Here is a 20,628-nt window from a genome sequence, read left to right on the forward strand (position 1 = left end):
CAAAAAAGAACTCAAGAAGGCAAACTTTCTTTACAAGTTGAAGGTAAAAGAAGCTAGATTGATAATAGTTTCTATAGATTGATTTATCTCTTTGACAAGTTTAAAATATATACTTAAAATATAATTTATCAAATGCTTAATCTGCTGACTCCAGAGCCTGAAGTGCAGGGTGGGGTGGGGGTGGACAGCTGCCCACTACCCCAGCAGAGCAAGACTGCACGGGTGCGGCTCTCCCTCCCACACCCTTCTCTTCAGACACCCAAGGGGTCCCATGCACCCCTGGAATCACACAACTAGTTTCTACAGATTTTAGATATGAGAAATTATAGACACTGGCTTCAGTTATTCAAAAGCAAGAGCTTGGGTTTTTTGATCCTTTAATTAAAGTTCTTGTTCCAAAAAAATGTGTTCAAACACAACCTTTAACAGCTCAATTTCTAAAAATTATTTCATAAAAGGAGGACAGTGAACAATCCTCTATGTATATGTTCTACAGGACAAATCTTATCACCAATTACTAAAGCAGGGAAGTGCAGCTTGTCAAAAAGGCCTTACTGGAGAGGTGGTGGTTGGGTGGAGAAGATGGAGAAGATGAAAATGTCATTAAGGATGAGAGCCTAGACACCACAAAAGATGCAGCACTTCAGAGCAGCCCAGCCAAAATGAGACGTGGCAAAGTTACTTTTTTGTCTGCAATTTGCGTTTGTTTCATTTCCTTTACAATGCCATCTGAATCCCTCCAAGCCACCTCACTTTCTGTTGTCTCCATTTCAGCCTAAAGACACCCCAATTATGGTGTGCATTCCAGGCATTTCAGTCAGTTTTCTTGGGATGGGGTGGAGAGACAGTTTTGCTCTTGTTGCCCAGGCTGGAGTGCAATGGCGATATCTGGGCTCACTGCAGCCTCTTGCCTCCAGGGTTCAAATGATTCTCCTGCCTCAGCCTCCTGAGTAGCTGGGATTACAGGAGCCTGCCACCACACCCGACTCATTTTATTTATTTATCTATTTATATTATTTTTAGTAGAGATGGGGTTTCACCACATTGGCCAGGCTGGTCTCAAACTCCTGACCTCAGGTGATCCACCCACCTCAGCTTCCCAAAGTGATGGGATTACAGGTGTGAGCCACCGAACCCGGCTCGCAGGTATTTCAATCTAAACGTCAGTTCAACAGGAAACATCAAATAAAACAAAAATGGATTTCCCACGACCAATACGAATTCCTGTGGCCACTCTCATCCCATTTCCTATCTACATCCACCAAAAAAAAAAAAGCAATGAATACAGCATACAATCTCTTTTATGTTCTCTAAGTAAACCCTGGGTTCTGGTAGGACCCTGTGTCAACATCCTGCTGTCTGCTTATCCTGTTAGGGCAGCCAGATTTTATGCTTTTAAAACATCAACTAGTCCAATGTATAGTTCCGTCTATTAATGGCCACTTTTTTTTTTTTTTTTTTAGAACATCTTAAATTTTTAATCCTTTCTTTACAGCTTACTTAGACCACTTTTAATTAAGAAAACTGTAGAAAGTCAGTAACTGCTGCAAGCGAACGCCAGGCAGTGGCATGTTAATTTCCAGAGTCCTTCTTTGCGCGGTGTCTGAATGTACTACGGGGGTCTCTGCTCACACTTGCTGGAACCAATCGTGGCAGATTTTAGTCCACAGGTCGCTTTTCCCCATATTTCTTTGTAAACTCTTCAGCATTCTTACAGAATTTTTTACGGTCTTTAGAGTATTCTTCAGCTAGGTCAGCCCGAAGCGGGTGCTCGGGCTGCGGGTCATTCACCAGTGCTATGAGGGACTGGATTACTTGGTCGGTTTTGGTTGCTGGCTTCCAGTTTTCAGCACTAATTACTGGCAGACAGACTTGCCCCTTTTCGTCGATGTTCGGGTGATAGATCTTTGTTTTAAATGTAATCCTCGGTGGTTTGAATGGGTACTCTGCTGGAAAGTTGATTTCGATTCTGAAGGCCCCCTTATTATACGGAGGGTTGTCAGGAACAATAAGCCCTTGCCAAGTCAATAAATTAGCTTCATCAACCTGGATGTTACGGAAGTTTTCCATTCCACATTTGCGGATTTCTTCAAGCTCCTTCATCAGCCTCCTGCTGGCCGCCATCTTGGATTTGGTGCTGCTCCTTTCCCAGAATGCATCGTGGTAACGGCCACTTTTAATGGTTGCATATGTATACACTCAAATAACGTTCTGATGTGGCAGTTTGAACTTACGCTGAGCAAAGCAACTTGCCCACTGGTTGATTAGAGTGATCATCCACAATCCTACACATTATAAAGCTTTTTTTTTTTTTTCTAGAGCCAGAGTCTCGCTCTGTTGCCCCGGCTGGATTGCAGTGGCGCCCTCTCGGCTCACTGCAACCTCTGCCTCCTGGGTTCAAGCCATTCTCTTGCCTGGGCCTCCCAAGTGGCTGGGATTACAGGCACGTGCCACCATGTCCAGCTAACTTTTTTTGTATTTTTAGCAGAGACGAGGTTTCACCATGTTGGCCTGGCTAGTCTTGAACTCCTGACCTCAAGTGATCCGTCTGCGTTGGTCTTCCAAAGTGCTCTACTGCGCCCGGCCTTACACATTATAATTCTACCTGCATATTCACCTGCTGCCTGACTGAAGACTGATATTATATCCAGATCAGATTGCTCACCTTGTATTTCACAGCACAAAGTGAGATCCTTGGTGTTTGAATTTTTTTTCCTGAGGAATTTCTATTAATCCAGTTCATGTTCTCAACAGGAAGTAATTCAGACATGGGAAATGATAAAATGTATCAACTGAGAGCCAAAGAAGATAATGAATAGAGGTCAAATATACTCATGCAAAGGGATAGAAATAATATATTTTGGGGCATTTTCACAAAAAGTTATCACTTTAGAGTACGAATGTAAACTATACTTGTTTACCTGAATTTTCAGATGTAACTCACTTTATAGAATACTTAATATATTGAAACCTATCATTTTAATTATAAAATTGGACTTGAATTTCTGTAGAACAAGTATTACACCCAGAACGACATGAAAACCTCAGTAAGAAGGCAGCAAAACTTATTTAAAAATCACATACTTAAAGGTAAGATTATCTTTTACAATAAATTATTAATGGCACTGCTCAAAATAAGTTATGGAATATGAATGCAAAGTAGTCAAGAGTTATTTTTATATTTGCCATAAGAGCTAAGGAGCTTAAAAAGAAAAGTAGTATTAGAACAACAAAAAATGGGACAGCAGTCACTTGGCTTCAATAAGCCTTCTCTGCAATATTCTGTAAGAAAAGAATATACAAGTTGCATTTTTAAAAGTTACCTTGTTGTGGAAGCTTCTGAATTTTGGAAAGGAATGGTTGATTTTGATCAAAGCCTGGAAGAAACACAGACATTTTGAATCAAAATGTAACAGTATATGCAGAGAGCTCTCTAGCTATAGATAATAAAATCACCACCTAAGCACAGGCTGTGTAGACCAGGACTAGGAAAGAAGTCCATCTGGCAGGAAAATAAGTTAGGATTCAGAGAGCAAATAAGATTGCAGCAGATGTCAGGGTACAGAAAACGATTGAATAAGTAAGAATTCAAAATAGTATGTTTATATGACCTGTCTTCCCCAACTAAAAGCTTCATATGGGCAGGGATTGTAATTTTGTCCATTGCTGTATCCCCAGCTTCTGCGCCAGTGTCTGGCTAATAGAAGGTGCTCCATACATTCCCCCTCCCGACCCCTCACTTTTGTGTAAGCCCTGACTCGCATCCATAGTTTTTTTTTTTTTTTTTTTGAGAAGGAGTTTCACTCTTGTCTCCCAAGCTAGAGTTCAATGGCGTGATCTCAGCTCACTGCAACCTGCACCTCCCAGGTTCAAATGATTCTCCTGCCTCAACCTCCCGAGTAGCTGGGATTATAGGCGCCCACCACCACGCCTGGCTAATTTTTGTATTTTTAGTAGATATGGGGTTTCGCCATGTTGGCCACGCTGTTCTCAAACTCCTGACCTCAGGTGACCCACCAGCCTTGGCTTCCCAAAGTACTGGGATTACAGGCATGAGCCACTGTGCCTGGCCCTTTCTTTCCTTTCCTTTCTTTTCTTTTCTTTCTTTCCTTCTTTCCTTCATTCCTTCCTTTCCTTTTTTTTTTTTTTTTGACAGAGTTTCGTTCTTATCACCCAGGCTGGAGTGCAATGGCGCAATCTTGGCTCACTGCAACATCTGCCTCCTAGGTTCAAGCGATTCTCCTGCCTCGGCCTCTGGAGTAGCTGGGATTCCAGGCACGCCCGGCTAATTTTTGTCATTTTTAGCAGAGACGGGGTTTCACCATGTTGGCCAGGCTGGTCTCAAACTCCTGACCTCAGGTGATCTGCCCACCTTGGCCTCCCAAAGTGTTGGGATTACAGGCGTGAAAACCCTGCCCGGCCCATAAATATTTGGTAAGTGAATAAACATAAGCTGAAGTTTCAGAAGACAGATTTGTCCAAGGAAATTAAGTCCCACAAGTATGTGATGAACACTTAAACAGTACTATGTTAAGTGTCTGCATGTAATGCAAAAGTAACTGTTATCCAAGACTCAGTAATATGGTATGAGAATGCATGGCACTGGGTGGGGAGGAGTGACTGTCTTTGGGAAGAAGGCATTAGAGATGGTATTGAATGGTGAGTGGTAGGAAAGGGAGGGACTGGAGCCCAATGCCAGACCCTGGGCTTTGTATTTCATTCCCAATCTCCCTGAGAACAGGAACCACTTCAAGTGCCTGCCTCACTATATTTCTAGTAGGTGCTCAATAAATATCCATGAACTGATAAGTAGACAATTGGGAGCCAAGCAGTGCATCCAATGGCGCTGCAGGATCAGCATGCTGGCCGGGACCAGCCAGGGAATCAGCCAGGGCCTATCTCTTTGTTCTCTGACTCATCTAATTGAACAACTGTGGCCAATCCAGGATGGGCACTGTCAGAGTGTGGTCTGAGAACTCCTCCCCCAGGATTAAACGTTAAAATGTTAACCCTCAGGCCCCATTGAGACTTCCTGAATCAAAATCCTGAGAGAGAGAACAGAAACTGGAATGTAAAGCAGGTATCCAAGAACTGGGCACTGTGGCTCATGCCTGTAATCCTAGCACTTTGGGAGGCTAAGGTAGGAGGATTGCTTGAGGCCAGGAGTTCAAGACCAGCCTAGGCAACATAGTGAGACCTGGTATCTACAAATTAAAAATTAAAAATTAGGTGAGCATGGTAGCACACACACCTGTAATCCTAGCTACTCAGGAGGCGGGACTGGGAAGATCACTGAGCCCAGGAGGTTGACGCTGCAGTGAGCTATGATTGACTGCACTCCAGAAACTGAAATCCCAAGAGCAAGAGAAACAACTATTTTGGATGGTCACTGTGGGCCAGGTACTGTTCAAGATGCTTTCACATATAGTAATTTTATTGATTTATTTAATTTTAAATTTACTGTAAACTCTTGAGCAGACATACATATAGTAATTTAATATGCAATAATCCACAGAGGTATTTTGATTATAACTATGTTTGAGGAAACAAGCTCAGGGATAGTATATAACTTGCTTTACACTGAATGGCAAGTAACTATTGGGGATCCAAATTCCTGAGCTTAATTTCAGAGACCACACACTCTCCTACATCTCACGGCACCTTAGGGGAATGCGGAATCCAGGAAACCAGGACATCATGTTGTGCCTGCCTTCAGGAAATGTACATTCAGCCTCTGTTTGGTTGAATCTGCCTAAATGAATCTCCAGAAATCGAGATTTGAGGTTTTAACATTACATAATTCTAGATCTTAGAGTGTCAAAGTCATCTATGACTTCAATAATCCTAGTAAGATGTCAAAGCACTGGGTGCAGTGGTTTGTCTGAACCAGGACGAATTTTTAGAAAATTCACATGTGCAGAGTGGACAAGTGCCTTAACAGAGTGAAGGCAGAGGTGGGGGAAGACAGCTGGAGAGGTGCAGACTGTCACCCTCACACCTAACACTGCTGTTGGCTCCTGCCAACAGTCCCACCCAGGGTGGCCGGGTCTTCTCGTGTTTCAGAGAAGCCCAAAGTCCAGCTTTCCATGTGAAACATAACAATTTCAAAATATCCATAACTAGTTCAAAAGTTTAAACTACACCCTGCAGGCCAAACAAACAGGTCTGGAAGACAAGTTCAGGCCCATGGAGCTCCAGCATGCACCCTCTGGTTGGGTGCATCCAAGGTCGTTAAGCTACATAAAGTAACTGGGACATGGTTTAGTGAAAACGGTTTCCATCAGAACCTGTCTGTGCATCTGCTGGCATGAAGGTATATCCCTACCACTATTTCTGGTTTAATTTAGAAAAACATGCATTGCATCATCTTTTGATTTTATGCAAGTGTATCAGATGTGGCCTGAAGGCCAGATTTTTGTAAATTGGGATTGCGTCTTTGTATTACCCTACCTTCCCACCGTAAGGATGCCTAATGCTGGTTTTTGAGTGATCTTTAATGAGCACTGGCCAATTTTCAATGTATGATTCCCTGGCCTTTCAGTTTATTTCATTTTTTTGAGACAAGGTCTGGCTGGAGTGCAGTGGTGCTATCTCGGCTCACTGCAACCTCCACTTCCCAGGCTCAAGCCGTCCTCCCGTCTCAGCCTCCCTAATAGCTGAGACTACAGGTGTGCACCACCATGCCCGGCTAATATTGTAATTTTTTAGAGACGGAGTTTCGCTATGTTACCCAGGCTGCTCTTGAACTCCTGGACTCAAATGATCCCCCTGCCTCAGCCTCCCAAAGTGCTGGGATTACAGACATTGAGCCACCACACCCGGCCCTAGTTTATTTTAAAGGAAGATAGAGTAAACTTTCTGGGGGAAGAACCTCCAGTTTAATAACACTCTGTATTGTATCTCCTTTATTGTAATTGTATTTGGAGATTTTCCACATGCAACTTCTCTGTACTGAAGCCTTAAACCTGCTGTGTTTCAGAGCAGAAGTTATCCACGTCTGTCTGTCTCTCTCTGACACACATGCACAAAAACTAGATACGTGATTTACTATATATGACACGATAAACATTCTAAAACAGTAAGTTTAGAACAACAAATTGAGTTTTGTCATTGCTATTATTTAATGATTTTATCATGTTACTTTACGTAGAATGGCTATGAATAATTAATTAGGTTTTGTTGTTTTTAATATCTCCACAGTCTAAATAATAAACCATTTTCCCAATATTGGCATCGCTTTAGAAGAGATTTTCTTATCTATTTTATGGCAGAGTTAAAAAGGTGCCTCTCCCTGTGTCGTAATTTTTGCAACGTGTGTGCATTTATTACGTGTCATCAAGCGAGGCAATGCTAACCTGGCAAAGCAGAAATCGCCACCAGAGCAAATTAATGCAATGTCACCCGCTGACCGATGTTAAACGCGGCAGAGACGCACAAGCATCCGTGTGAATGGATTAAAAAGGCACTTACAGGGATGACCCGCAAAGATCCTAGTTTCAAGACAACAAAAAGCCTCCAGGAAGTGAAGCCGGCAGGTTCTAATCTCATTTATTTTCATGGCTATGTTTTTTAAATTGTAGTTTTCCACTGTAAAACCAAAGAGCATCAAAGGAGGAGAACAGCCTTTCCCCTCTCCCGGAAGCCTCACGGAGCTGAGTTCCCTGAGCTGCGCGGCCGCCGGTCACGGGGAAGCTGCCCCGCGCGCGGAGCTCCCCGAGCGCCCAGCCCTGCCTGCGGCGCTGCCGCCACCGCAGCCACCACAGCCGCCGCGGCCAGGGAGCTGGGCTGAGCCGAGCCGGGCTGGGCTGAGCTGGGCTGAGCCGAGCTGGGCAGGGCTGGCCGGGACTGGGCTGGGCGGGGATGGGCGGGCCGGGGCGGGGCGAGCGTCCGTAGTTATTTATTTATTTAGCGGCTGCAGGAAAGCTCTGTGGCGCTCGCGAAACCCGAAGACGCCTTCCAGGTAGCCGGGCGCTCCCCCCCGTCCAACAGTTCCCGGGCTTGGGAGAAACTAAGGAACTTGCTTCGCCCGCCCGCCGCTCCCTGGGGCCGCGTGCCCACCCGCGGCGCTCGCCCTCCCCGCTCCTCCCCACTTTCTGCCCCCACCTCCGCCCGCCCCACCTTCCCCTTCCCCCGCTTTCCCCTCTCCCACCTCCTCCTTCCCGCCCCCACCTCCACATTCTCTCCCCTCCCACATCCCCCGTCTCCCACTTCCCCCTCCTTGCCGCCCCACCTCTCCCTGCTCCTCTCCCTCCTCCTCCCCTCCGCTCCTGTGGTTTCCACCACCTCCGCCCTCCCCCACCTGCTCCCCGCTCCCCTCTCCACCCTCTCTTTCCCCACTCCGCTCCCCCGGCGGCGGGCGGCTCCCTGGCTCCGGCGTGTACAGATTTGGGCAGAATGTGGTTCCAAGGCTCTCGGTCAAGAATTCAGAGGAGGAAAGTTTGCTGGCGGCGCCGCGGCTCACACCACTCCCCGCCCCGGTGACTGTCCTCGAGGCCGGGCCGCGCCGCCGGTGCTTCCCTTCCCGGAGCCTTCGCTCTTCCCCGGGAAGGCCCGGCCTTACATGAGGGCCCATGCGCCCGCCCCAGCCCTGGGGGCAGCGCGCTCTGCTCTGCTCAGTTTAACGAAGATTCTGGTCCTGAAACTTAGTACAGATAAAAAGGGCAGCGTTCCGTTTTATTTTAGACAGAAAAATGAGGGCGTAAAAGGGGACTGAGAGGGAGAGGGGCCAGAGAACAAGACAGCAGGTTCGTGTTGGTGGCAGGTGGATGGATAGAAGGTTCCTTGAGAGCGGAATTTCCTATTTGGATGCCTGTGCAGAGGGAGGTGGCTGTAAAGATCGAGTAGCCTTGATAACGCCAAGGTGGCCTGGACAACAGCAGCCCACGGAAGGAAAGGGGGCGGGACTTCTGCTGCCAGAAAGGATGATCACTATCCGCATCCGTAGCGGGACACGCGCCTCAGCGAGGGCGCGTGTAGCGGGGATGTAGGTATGGGTCATGTGCAGGGAGCATAATGCCTGCGTCTCCAGCGGCAGGCCTGGCGTACAGCAGGCACACCATAAACAGCTAACACGTGGGTACTGAGCTAAAACTTTGCCAGCTTGGTTGCATTTAATCCTTAGAACAATTGAGCCCTCCTTACTCCCATTTTACACACAGGGAGACTGAGACCTGGATGGGCTAAGTGACTCGGCCATGACCACACAGCTCTTTGCAGCTGATGAGGACTCAAACCTCAGACTCCAAAACTCATGCTATGGGACAACTTCGTATTTGGGAGGCGTAATACAAAAGGGTTCAGCTTTGGGGCAGAGTGAAGGGACACCGCGTTTGGAGGATAGGCAGGTAGGCTTGCAGCAGGTGGATATGTATGTCCCTACCGCTCTCTCACACTCACATTTCACCATGGACACAGCGGATCTTTACCCCTCAGGACGTTACTGAGGCGGTTCATTAGCCCGAGTTTCTGAAATCCTCTACTTCCTCCACAGTGGGTACTTGAAGAGCTGTTGTCTCTGGTTAACCCAAGTCTCTTTGTGGCTCTTTAGGGAAATTCCCTGTGCCCAAACAAGACTGGTATCCATGTGCAGAGTTACTGGACTCTCCAACGGGATTAAAAACAAATCCCCAAATTCCCATTCTTCTGGGAATTCGTGGGATTCCTGGCCCACACAATATTTTATAAGGGGCCTAACCTGGAGCCTAAGGATGTGGGTGTCCAGGAGTAATGATGATGGGACATTCTTCGTCTAGCGTGAACGTATGTCCCTTTGCTGCTTCTCCCCAGCAACTATGAAACACACCTGATACTGTTAGGCCCCTCCAATAGTTTCTTTTTAAACGGTTTCGAGATCCCACTAAGGATGGTTTTTTTTTTTTTTTTTTTTTTTGCTTCAGTTGCTATTTTTACTACCACTTAACATCTACACACTCATACGAACCCAGAAGACACCCTAATCCTCCCCAAAAGTGAGCAAGATTTGACATCCCAGCCTGCTAAGGAAGTCAGTGGGAAGCCTGGTTCTCAAATCAAATGTCTACACATGTTCCAATAGAGCACAGAGAAATCGGTGTTTAAGAGGCCATGTGGTGGGATAATACCTTAGGGTGCTATCTGATAGTTCATGTATTTCTAAACTAGTGTAGCCGCCATATTGATAATTAAATATCCCGTAGGAGCTCTGGGAGGGTCTCCTTGTGTTATCCCTTCTCCATTTGTTTAAGGGTAAGAACTGAAGCCACCAAAAGGCTTACTATACCACACGACACCCAAGCCTTGTTTTGGGGCATGGGAACAGTGGATCTATGGCTCCTCAGGGTGCCAACCAAGCGAAGAAGGAAGCCAGCTCTACTCAACAGCTCCTACAAAGGAAGGACCACAGGGGAGGGGCTTCGGTGGTTCCAGGCAGCTGCTTCATTCACAACAGAATGACCATTTTCTCCAGCATGGCCAACTATCCCTAGTCTTTTTCTCATGACAGCCTAGAAGGCAGAAGCTAGAGCCAAGGCTGCTGCTAAGGCATTCCTACCCTTACTGGGGCCTAATGTCAGGTTTTCCTTATATTGTGGAGGGGGCCCTGGAGGATAGTTAGAGACTCTCTTCCTGCTGGGCACTCTGAAGAGGAGCAAGAGGATCTGGTGAGCAAAATGAAGCAAAGCTTAGTGCAGTGCCTGGAGCTGACAGCCCAATTCCCTACTGCATGCCGTTGGCTCAGGGCTGTCCCCCCACCTTGGAGCTTCTTGCCACTCACGGGCTACCCTGCACACACTACTTACTGCCCAGACCTGTCTGCTGCCACAGTACCCTATGCCAGAGACCTTTCCTGGCCTCTGCTGGATCCTAGGCCTAGTATCATTCCTAGGGACCCCAGAGGCAAGTCCAGGCTAATGTGTTCTGGGAAAACAATGGACAGTGTACATGTTTGCCTTTTGACATAGATAAATGATACCTGGATCCCAAGTCGGGCTCTGGGGCAGGGGAGCTTCAGGCCTGGCTATGGCAGAACACTGAAGGAGGTACTCTGGGTTTTCACCACCTCTTAAATCATCTGGGAGAGAGAGAGAGAGCCACTTACTTTCACATGCACAAGCTGCCGCTGGCTCTGTCACAAGAAGATGAACTACAAGTAATAAAATCAAGATGAAGTTCTGTGTAAATCTTTCCAGCTTACAAAAATTGTAGAAAGTTGAAGATGAAAGGGATATTAAAGAGCATCTCATTCTACCTCCTCATTTTGCAGCTGTAAGAACCCAGGCCCAGGGAGGGGGACTGGGGAAGCCATCATCACACAGCTGCTCTGTGGCAGGGGTTGTGCTGACTTTCTGTGGCTCTTGCCATTACACCCAGCATCTTTTGACTTTTGAAAACAGTGAAGGAGAAATCAGTCCTCCCAGCATCTTCATCTCCCACGACGTTTATTGTTTCCAGCTGTTAAAAATTGGCCCTTTAAAAATGAGTCACCCTGCCAGTCACAGAGGGTCACCGCGATGGGCAGTGCTGATTTAGAGGGTGGCAGAACAGGGAGGTGATTGGAGGCATAATTACCAGTCTGCTCCCTGGCACCTGGGGATTTCTGTCATTCAAGTCCCTGGGTGTGTGCCCTCAGCAAATACTAACCCACAGAGTCAATTGCTAACTGCAGTCATCTGTGCATTTGCCCTCTGGGGATGGAAAGCCAGAAGAAATGCCATTTCCTAGTCTAGTTGGCCTTGGATGAGAATATATTTTTGCCTAATGGAAGCCTTCGGAGAGTGAATAATGTGTATTTAGGACCTACAATGCTCCCCAGGATGCTGTAAGGGACCTGGTTATAAAGAAAAAAACCTCACGGATAACCATCTTGGCTTTGTCTTTGTCTGAGTTAAGTCCTTTTGGTTGGAAGTAATCAACTTGAGCTGACTTAAGCATTAAGGGACATACAAGAGTACAGCAGTATCTCATGAAGTACAAGGGCAGATGGCCTCAAGGTAGCCCGAGAAGCTGCTAGGAACCTAGGCAGTCCACCTTCTCCAGCTTTCTTCTCTGCTTCATGTCTCTGCAATCTACCTTCTTCTCTGTGAGTAGCTGGGCGGAGGATAATCCCTCAACAACTATCACATCTACATCTTCTCTCCTCAAGAGATTAGCCAAAGGTGAGTGGCTGTTCTCAGTCCAATACCAGATTCCTGGGAGAGGGAATTTGGTTGTCCAGCCTGGGTCAGGTGCACAGCTTGATCCAATCAGGTGTGCTCGGGAGAGGGTTCCCTGAGACAGGCACATCTGGGGACACTCATCCTCATGAACGACCGAATGGACAGTTCTCCAGGAAAGAAGAGAGAAGAGTGGAGGTCAAACATTTCAAATGTGTATTATAGGCAACACATTAGTTACTGATACAGAAAAATGGCAATGTCTAAGTAGGGGGCTTGAGAAACAGTTCAAACACTGTAGAGATTTTGATTATTTGCCTAATTTCCGGGATGATAAATTGTCTATTATGGAGCTGTATCTTTGTTTTGTTTTGTATTTTTTTGAGACAGAGTCTTGCTCTATTGGCAAGGCTGGAGTGCCGTGGTGTGATCTCAGCTCACCGCAACCTCCGCCTCCCAGGTTCAAGCAATTCTCCTGCCTCAGCTTCCTGAGTAGCTGGGATTATAGGCGCCCACCACCACCCCTGGCTAATTTTTGTATTTTTAGTAGAGATGGGGTTTCACCATGTTGGCCACGGTGGTCTGGAACTCCTGACCTCAAGTGATCCGCCCTTCTCAGCCTTCCAAAGTGCCAGGATTACAGGCGTGAGCCACCATGCCCTGCCAGAGCTGAGCTGAATCTTATTTGTGTGTGTGGAGGGGGATGGAGTTTCGCTTTTTCGCCCAGGCTGGAGTGCAATGGCACAATCGTGGCTCATTGCAACCTCCGCCTCCCAGGTCCAAGCGATTCTCCTGCCTCAGCCTCCCCAGTAGCTGGGATTACAGGCATGTGCCACCACGCCTGGGTAATTTTTGTATTTTTAGTAGAGACAAGGTTTCACCATGTTGGCCAGGACATCAAGCGATCCACCCACTTCAGCTTCCCAAAGTGCTGGAATTACAGGCATGAGCCACCGCGCCCAGCCTACTATCTTTTCACGTAGTAGATTTCTTGCAATGTAACCCCTATCCTCTGGGCTTTGTGTAAAAAGTGCATTCAGACAATCTGAGGAGTGTCTTAATTTTTTATGTGACTATCATATATATTTTCATCATGTTGAGGTGTGTTTGCTAGGTGGATATTGAACTTGAAATCAAAGTATAATTTTAAATTTGTGTTGAAATATATGTGTATAAGCATATGTGCACAATTACCTATATTGTTAAACACCCAACCTGCTTTCCAAAGGATTTGAAGCAACGTCTAATAAAAACACAGAAGAAGTATGGCCAAGAGCTGTTAACACCAAAAAAAGTAGTACAGGGCAAGTCGCAAACAGATTGCAGTTGAGCAAAGCTGCAAAGGACTATAATGCCAGGCCTGAAGTGATTGCTAAATGTAGCTCTGAACTTTCTGACATTCAAAGCCAAAAATAGATATATTTTATTATTTAAACAGTGTCTACTCTGAGGTCCTCAAAACGCTTTCAGGGGGTCCACAGATCAAAACCATTTTCATAATAACACCAAGACATTGTTTGCAACTTTCATTGTCATTCTCTCAGGAGTGTACAGTGGAGTTTTCCAGAAGGTACATGCCGTGTTCATCACCACAGATTAAATGCAGAAACAGACATGAGGATCCAGCTGTCTCCTACTAAGCCAGACATTCAGGACATTTAAAAGTGTAAAACAATGCCACTCTTCTCACTAACTTTTTTGTTTTGGAAAATATATCTTTCATAAAATATTAATTATTTTGATATGGGTTTGTTGTTATTTTAAATGAATAAATAATTTTCTGATTTAATTTCTATGACTGTAAATATTGATGGATATATCCTGTATAAGCAAAAAGTCTTTGGGGTTCTCAACTATTTTTAAGAGTGTAAAGGGGTCGTTAGAGAACTGTTCCTCAAGAATATTAGTGTTATTTAAAGAGCTTCTGCACATAAAAAGAAACTATCAACAGAGTAAACAAACTACAGAATGGGAGAAAATATTTGCAAACTGTGCATCTGACAGGGGGCTAATATCCAGACTCTATAAGGAACTTAAAAATTCAATGAGTAAAAAATAATTAACCCCATTAAAAAGTGGGCAAAGGACATGAACAGACACTTCTCAAAAGAAGACATACAAGCAGCCAACAAACACAAAAAAATGCTCAACATCACTAATCATCAGAGAAATGCAAATTAAAACCACAGGGAGATACCATCTCACTGTAGTCAGAATGGCTATTATTAAAAAGTAAAATAAAAAAACCAGATTCTGTTGAGGCTGTAGAGAAAATGTAATGCTTATACATTGTTGATGAGAACGTAAATTAGTCCAGCCACTGTGGAAAGCAGTTTGGAGATTCCTCAGAGAACTTAGAACTACCATTTGACCCAGCAGTCCCATTACTGGGCACATACCCAAAAGAAAACAAATCTTTCCACCAAAAAGACACATGTGCTCGTATGTTCACTGCAGCACTATTCACAATAGCAAAGCCATGGAATCAATCTAGGAGTTCATCAATGATGGACTGGATAAAGGAAATGTGGTACACATACATCATGAAATACTGCCCAGCCATAAAAAAGAACGAAATCATGTCCGTTGCAGCAACATGGATGCAGCTGCAAGCTGTTAGCCCAAGTGAATTAATGCAGGAACAGAAAACCAAATCCTGCATTTTCTCACTTATAAGTGGGGACTAAACATTGAGTACACATGGACATAAAGATGGAAACAACAGACACTGGAGACTACTAGAGGGAGGAGAAAGGGAGGGAGGAGAAAGGGAGGGAGGAGAAAGGGAGGGAGTCAAGGGCTGAAAAACTACCTATTAGGTACCATGCTCACAACCTCGGTAATGGGATTAACTGAATCCCAAACCTCAGCGTCACATAATATACTCATGTAACAAACCCGCGTATGTACCCTCTGAATCTAAAATAAAGGTTGAAATTATTTTTTTAAAAAAGAATATTACTATTATTTAATCATCTGTATCAGTCCATTCTCACAATGCTATATATTAATAAAACTACCCGAGACTGGGTAATTTTTTTTTTTTTTTTGAGACGGAGTCTCGCTCTGCTGCCCAGGCTGGAGTGCAGTGGCCGGATCTCAGCTCACTGCAAGCTCCGCCTCCCGGGTTCACGCCATTCTCCTGCCTTAGCCTCCCGAGTAGCTGGGACTACAGGCGCCCGCCAGGTCGCCCGGCTAGTTTTTTTTTTGTATTTTTAGTAGAGACGGGGTTTCACCATGTTAGCCAGGATGGTCTCGATCTCCTGACCTCGTGATCCGCCCGTCTCGGCCTCCCAAAGTGCTGGGATTACAGGCTTGAGCCACCGCGCCCGGCCAAGACTGGGTAATTTTTAAGGAAAAGAGTTGACTCACAGTTCTGCATGGCTGGGGAGGCCTCGGGAAACTTACAATTATGGTGGAAGGGGAAGCTTGCAAGGCATGTCTTACATAGTATCAGGAGAGAGAGAGAGAGCAAGTCAGGGGGTTGGCAGGAAAGTGCCACACTTTTAAACCATCAGATCTCGGGAGAACTCACTATCACACCATAAAGGAAACTGGACCTGTTACCCAGTCACCTACCAGGTCCCTCACCTGACACATGGGGATTGCAATTCGAGATGAGATTTGGATGGAGACAAGAGCCAAACCATATCATGCATCTGAGATGCTGATTTTGCCCCCATCCCCCAATTTTTTCCAAAAGACATTGATCTACACTTGATCCCCTACAAAACAAAGTATTTTAGGAATAGATGAAGCAGCATTTTTATACACATATATTCATTTATTTCTCATTCTATCTGCTCAAGACGTATTTATTCAGCACCTTTTTTCTGTTTGTTTGTTTTGTTTTGTTTTTTGAAACGGAGTCTCGCTCTGTCACCCACACTGTAGTCCAGAGGCGCAATCTTGGCTCACTGCAACCTCCACCTCCTGGGTTCAAGCAATTCTCTGTCTCAGCCTCCCAAGTAGCTGGGATTACAGGCGCCCACCACCAAGGCTGGTTAATTTTTTTGTGTTTTTAGTGGAGATGGGGTTTCACCATCTTGGCCAGGCTGGTCTTGAACTCCTGACCTTGTGATCCACCAGCCTCGGCCTCCCAAAGTGCTGGGATTTGAGCCATCGCACCTGGCCTATTGAGCACCTTTTTATACATATGCCAGGTGTAGTGCTTGACTCTGGGAATAGGGTGAAGGGCAAGGCACACATGAGCCTTGGCCTCATGAAGATTATGATCTAGCTTGCAAAGGAACAACAGTATGACTTAAAAATAATATAGGGTCAATGTAAAATTAATCCAGATGGAAACTGCTTTTGTTTGTCTTCACATAAACTACCAGTTTTTTAAAAAACCTGCTACCAGTTTTGCTGAGTCTGAAGGTTTAAGGTCAAGGAATTTCTAAGCAGGAGAACATCATGTGCCAGGTATTGAATTTACTGGTGATGTAAGTTACAGCAGCCCTATTCTCTTATTGTGTTTAAAGGTATGGTATGTTTTGAGAAAATTCAGCCTAGGTAAACAAAAATTCATGTGAGAAAGTATTACATTTGTATTAAAAAAATTTTTCATTTTGGAAATATTAGACTTATGGAGGGGGTGATCAATAACTTTATTGATTGAATGATTGAGCAGTTCATTGTATATTTACAACATGATTCAAGGCCGGGTGCGGTGGCTCACGCCTGTAATCCCAGCACTTTGGGAGGCTGAGGTGGGTGGGTCATGAGGTCCGGAGATCAAGACCATTCTGGCTAACATGGTGAAACCCCGTCTCTACTAAAAAATACAAAAAATTGACCGGGCGCGGTGGCTCAAGCCTGTAATCCCAGCACTTTGGGAGGCCAAGACGGGCGGATCACGAGGTCAGAAGATCAAGACTATCCTGGCTAACACGGTGAAACCCCGTCTCTACTAAAAAATACAAAAATCTAGCCGGGCCAGGTGGCGGGCGCCTATAGTCCCAGCTACTTGGGAGGCTGAGGCAGGAGAATGGGGTAAACCCGGGAGGCGGAGCTTGCAGTGAGCTGAGATCAGGCCGCTGCACTCCAGCCTGGGTGACAGAGCGAGACTCCATCTCAAAAAAACAAACAAAAAACATGATTCAGATGATTCCAGTTGACTCAGTTTATCAGTTATATGTATAATACATTTAGAAAAACAAAACTGTATTGCACAGTTGCAGTAGAAAAGAAGGAAGCATGCTTCCAGGGTGACTAGTGTCTGCTGTTAGGCAAGCCCCAGAATAGAAGGAAAAGTCTAGAGTCGGTAAAAGAGCAGCGCCAAAGAAAATATGAACTTCAAAGTTTAAGTGGAACTTAATTTCTTTGACAGCATCGTTGAGCGGAAGGTCAAGGCGGTGCATATAAATTTCAGTAAGGCATTATACAAAAATCTTTTATAGCGTTCTTGTTGATTAGCTAGTGGAGAGATGTAGGGTAGATCATGGTATAATTAGATTGATTTGCAGCTAGCTGGTTGAACAATCATTTCCCAAAAGTCTTGGTAATGGATCCATTTCAACTTTGATGGGGTTCTTTATAGGCTTACCACGGGGCTCTAGCTTAAGCCTCACTCAGTACAATATTGTTGTAAGTCATATGCTGGTGAAATCTGCTGTTGACACACAGATAAGAGGAATAGCTTATACATTAAGATGCTAGGACCAGAGTCCAAAAACATTTGAAAAGACTGGAACAATGTGTCAAGTTTAATAAGATAGAGTTTAATAGGATAGCAGTCCGCATTCTGGCCCCTAAAAACTCTCTAAACAAGTTCATGATGTTTGGAACATGGCATATTTAAACGACATCAGAATGAGGCAAATACATAAACATATCTGAGTCAGGTCCAGTGGCTCATATACATAGTCCAAGCTACTTGGGAGGCTGAGGCAGCAGGCTTGTTTGAGTGCAGCCTGGGCAACATAGTGAGGCCTCACCTCTTAAAAAAAAAAAAAAAAAGGTATCTGTAAGGACTTTGCTATGAGTAGGCCACCACTTGATTTATAGGATGAGGTTTCCTGAAGCTTCTTGATGTCAGTAGGTCTTAGGCCAGGGGACAAGAGGGTGAGGTTATGGAAGAAACCTGCCTAGAACGAATGGTTTAAGAATGCAATATGCGCCCATGTGGTGGCTCACACCTGTAATCCCAGCACTTTGAGAGGCCGAGGCGGGTGGATCACGAGGTCAGGAGATCAAGACCATCCTGGCTAACTTGGTGAAAGCCGTCTCTACTAAAAATACAAAAAATTAGCCGGGCTTGGTGGCGGGCGCCTGTAGTCCCAGCTACTGAGGAGACTGAAGCAGGAGAATCACTTGAACCTAGGAGGTGGAGGTTGCGATGAGCTGAGATTGCACCACCGCACTCCAGCCTGAGTGACAGAGCAAGACTCCATCTCAAAAAAAAAAAGGTGCAATATGCAAAAGAAAACAGCAAACTCAATAAATGACTTTCTAAAATGCAATGGGAGGCCTCAGAATCTATTAACAGAAATATAATGTCCAGAATAAAGGAGGGGATAGTCCTACTTTACTCTGTGCCAGTTAGGCCCCACCTGGAATACTGGAGGCAATTCTGAGTGACTACCTTTTACAGAGACTTTGACCAGCTAAATATATACAGAGAACACAGCAATTAAGATGGAAAGGGTCTTGAAATCATGTCATGTCCTTGCTTTCAAAGTGTGACCCTGCTGGCTACCTCTCAGAGCTCGCTTCCTACCTCTTTCCCCTCACTGTTTCCTCTCCACTGTCTCCATGATGGCCTCGCTGGTATTCCCCTGACATCAAGCATTTATCGTTGCAAGGCCTTTTTTTTTCTCCCCAGATATTGACATGGCTCTTTCCCTCAGTTCAGGAGAGTTTTCCCGAAAGTCAGGTCTTTGTCCAAAGGTTATGTCCTCAGTAGAACCTCTCTTACCTCCCAATCTAAAGAAACAGTTTCATTCCCAGTTTCTCTACCCTGCCTTTCTTTCTGTGTATGTATCACTACGTGACATTACATTATAAATGTACCTATTTAACTGTTTATTTTCTGTCTTCCTCAATAGAATATATGTTCCAGGAGGGCTGTGGCTTTGTTTTCCTCTTCCATCCTTCACTTGGTGAAAGCCGTCTCTACTAAAAATACAAAAAATTAGCCGGGCTTGGTGGCGGGCGCCTGTAGTCCCAGCTACTGAGGAGACTGAAGCAGGAGAATCACTTGAACCTAGGAGGTGTGCCATCCTAGGTACACAATAAACACTTTTTTTCTTTTGAAATAGGGTCTCACTTTGTCACCCAGGTTGGAGTACAGTGGTGTGATCTCACCTCTCTGCAGCCTCGACCTTCTGGGCTCAAGCGATTCTCCCACCTCAGCCCCATAAGTAGGTGGGACTACAGGCATGTGCCACCATGCCCAGCCAATTTGTATTTTTTTGTAGAGACAGGGTTTCACTATGTTGCCCAAGCTAGTCTAGAACTCCTGAGCTCAAGCGGTTTGCCTGCCTCGGCTTCCCAAAGTGCTAGGATTACAGATTACAGGCATGAGCCATGGTGCCCAGTCATCAGCAAGGATTTTATTTATTTATTTATTTATTTATTTATTTATTTATTTATTTAGAGACAGTGTCTTGCTCTGTCACCCAGGCTGGAGTGCAGTGGTATGACCCTGGCTCACTGCAACCTTTGCCTCCCGGGTTCAAGTGATTCTCCTGCCTCAGCCTCCCGAGTAGCTGGGATTACAGGCGTGCACAAGTACGTTCAGCTAATTTTTGTATTTTTCATAGAGGCAGGGTTTCATCATGTTGGCCAGGCTGGTCTCGAACTCCTGACCTCAAGTGATCCACCTGCCTCGGCCTCCCTAAGTGCTGAGATTACAGGCATGAGCCACCATGCCCAGCCACAATAAGCAATTTTTGATGAACTTAAGGAATAAAATGAGTCCATACTGCAAACCTACAAAAGGAAAGCCTCTAAGAGCTACATTCAAACACGTGGAGGAGCTACTTTGTGGAAGAGGTTTTTCCCACATGGCCAGGATAGAATGATGAGTGGGCGCTCAAGGAAAAAAGATTTGAGAATCTCTGGCTCTGTGGGGAAAAAAAAAAAAAAAAAAAAAAAAAAAACATTTCTAAGAGTTGGAAAGGGTAGGTCCCTTGGGGTGTCCCTGCCACTGGTTGTACTTCCATGGATTTGAGAAAACCACTTGTCAGGGATACTGTTTGGTTTCTGAATTAGATGATACTTAACACTTTTTCCTATTCTAAAATTTTATGAGATTTTCACAGGTTAGCCCACCTCTTTCTTATTAAAAAGTAGTTTTAAAATTTGGTCTGCTGAAGTAATTTTCCTATGTGAACACACCTTCAATGTTTTAAATGTGACCATGGATTCAATTGATAGAAAGTATGCTCATTTTCTGAAGCATGGTTTGAACTATGTGAGATTTAGGGGAGGAAGATTTTGGTTTCATGAGAAGTAGGTATCACTCTGAGGGCATCTTAAGAATGATCAGGATGTA

The 20,628-nt window shown here is 45.1% G+C and overlaps 1 protein-coding gene across 2 annotated transcripts; it reads right to left on the reverse strand.

Annotated features, from left to right (window-relative positions):
• Positions 1 to 360: 360 nt before the first annotated feature.
• UBE2L5 (ubiquitin conjugating enzyme E2 L5) lies at positions 361 to 7,658 on the reverse strand. 2 transcript variants are annotated; one of them, XM_030922320.1, is made up of 4 exons: positions 7,471 to 7,658; positions 5,252 to 5,346; positions 3,324 to 3,377; positions 361 to 2,746 (listed from the first exon to the last, which is right to left on the reverse strand). In XM_030922320.1, the coding sequence occupies exon 4, from the start codon at positions 2,122 to 2,124 to the stop codon at positions 1,660 to 1,662; it is 465 nt and encodes a 154-aa protein (XP_030778180.1). In that variant the 5' UTR covers positions 2,125 to 2,746; positions 3,324 to 3,377; positions 5,252 to 5,346; positions 7,471 to 7,658; the 3' UTR covers positions 361 to 1,659. The 2 variants fall into 2 exon arrangements, with proteins under 2 accessions (XP_030778180.1, XP_010365387.1); XM_010367085.2 differs by lacking the exons at positions 3,324 to 3,377; positions 5,252 to 5,346; positions 7,471 to 7,658 and having other exon boundaries at positions 1,628 to 2,001; positions 2,098 to 2,124.
• Positions 7,659 to 20,628: the final 12,970 nt, after the last annotated feature.

Source organism: Rhinopithecus roxellana, chromosome 18 (genome assembly GCF_007565055.1).
Source record: "Rhinopithecus roxellana isolate Shanxi Qingling chromosome 18, ASM756505v1, whole genome shotgun sequence".
NCBI lineage: Eukaryota > Metazoa > Chordata > Mammalia > Primates > Cercopithecidae > Rhinopithecus > Rhinopithecus roxellana.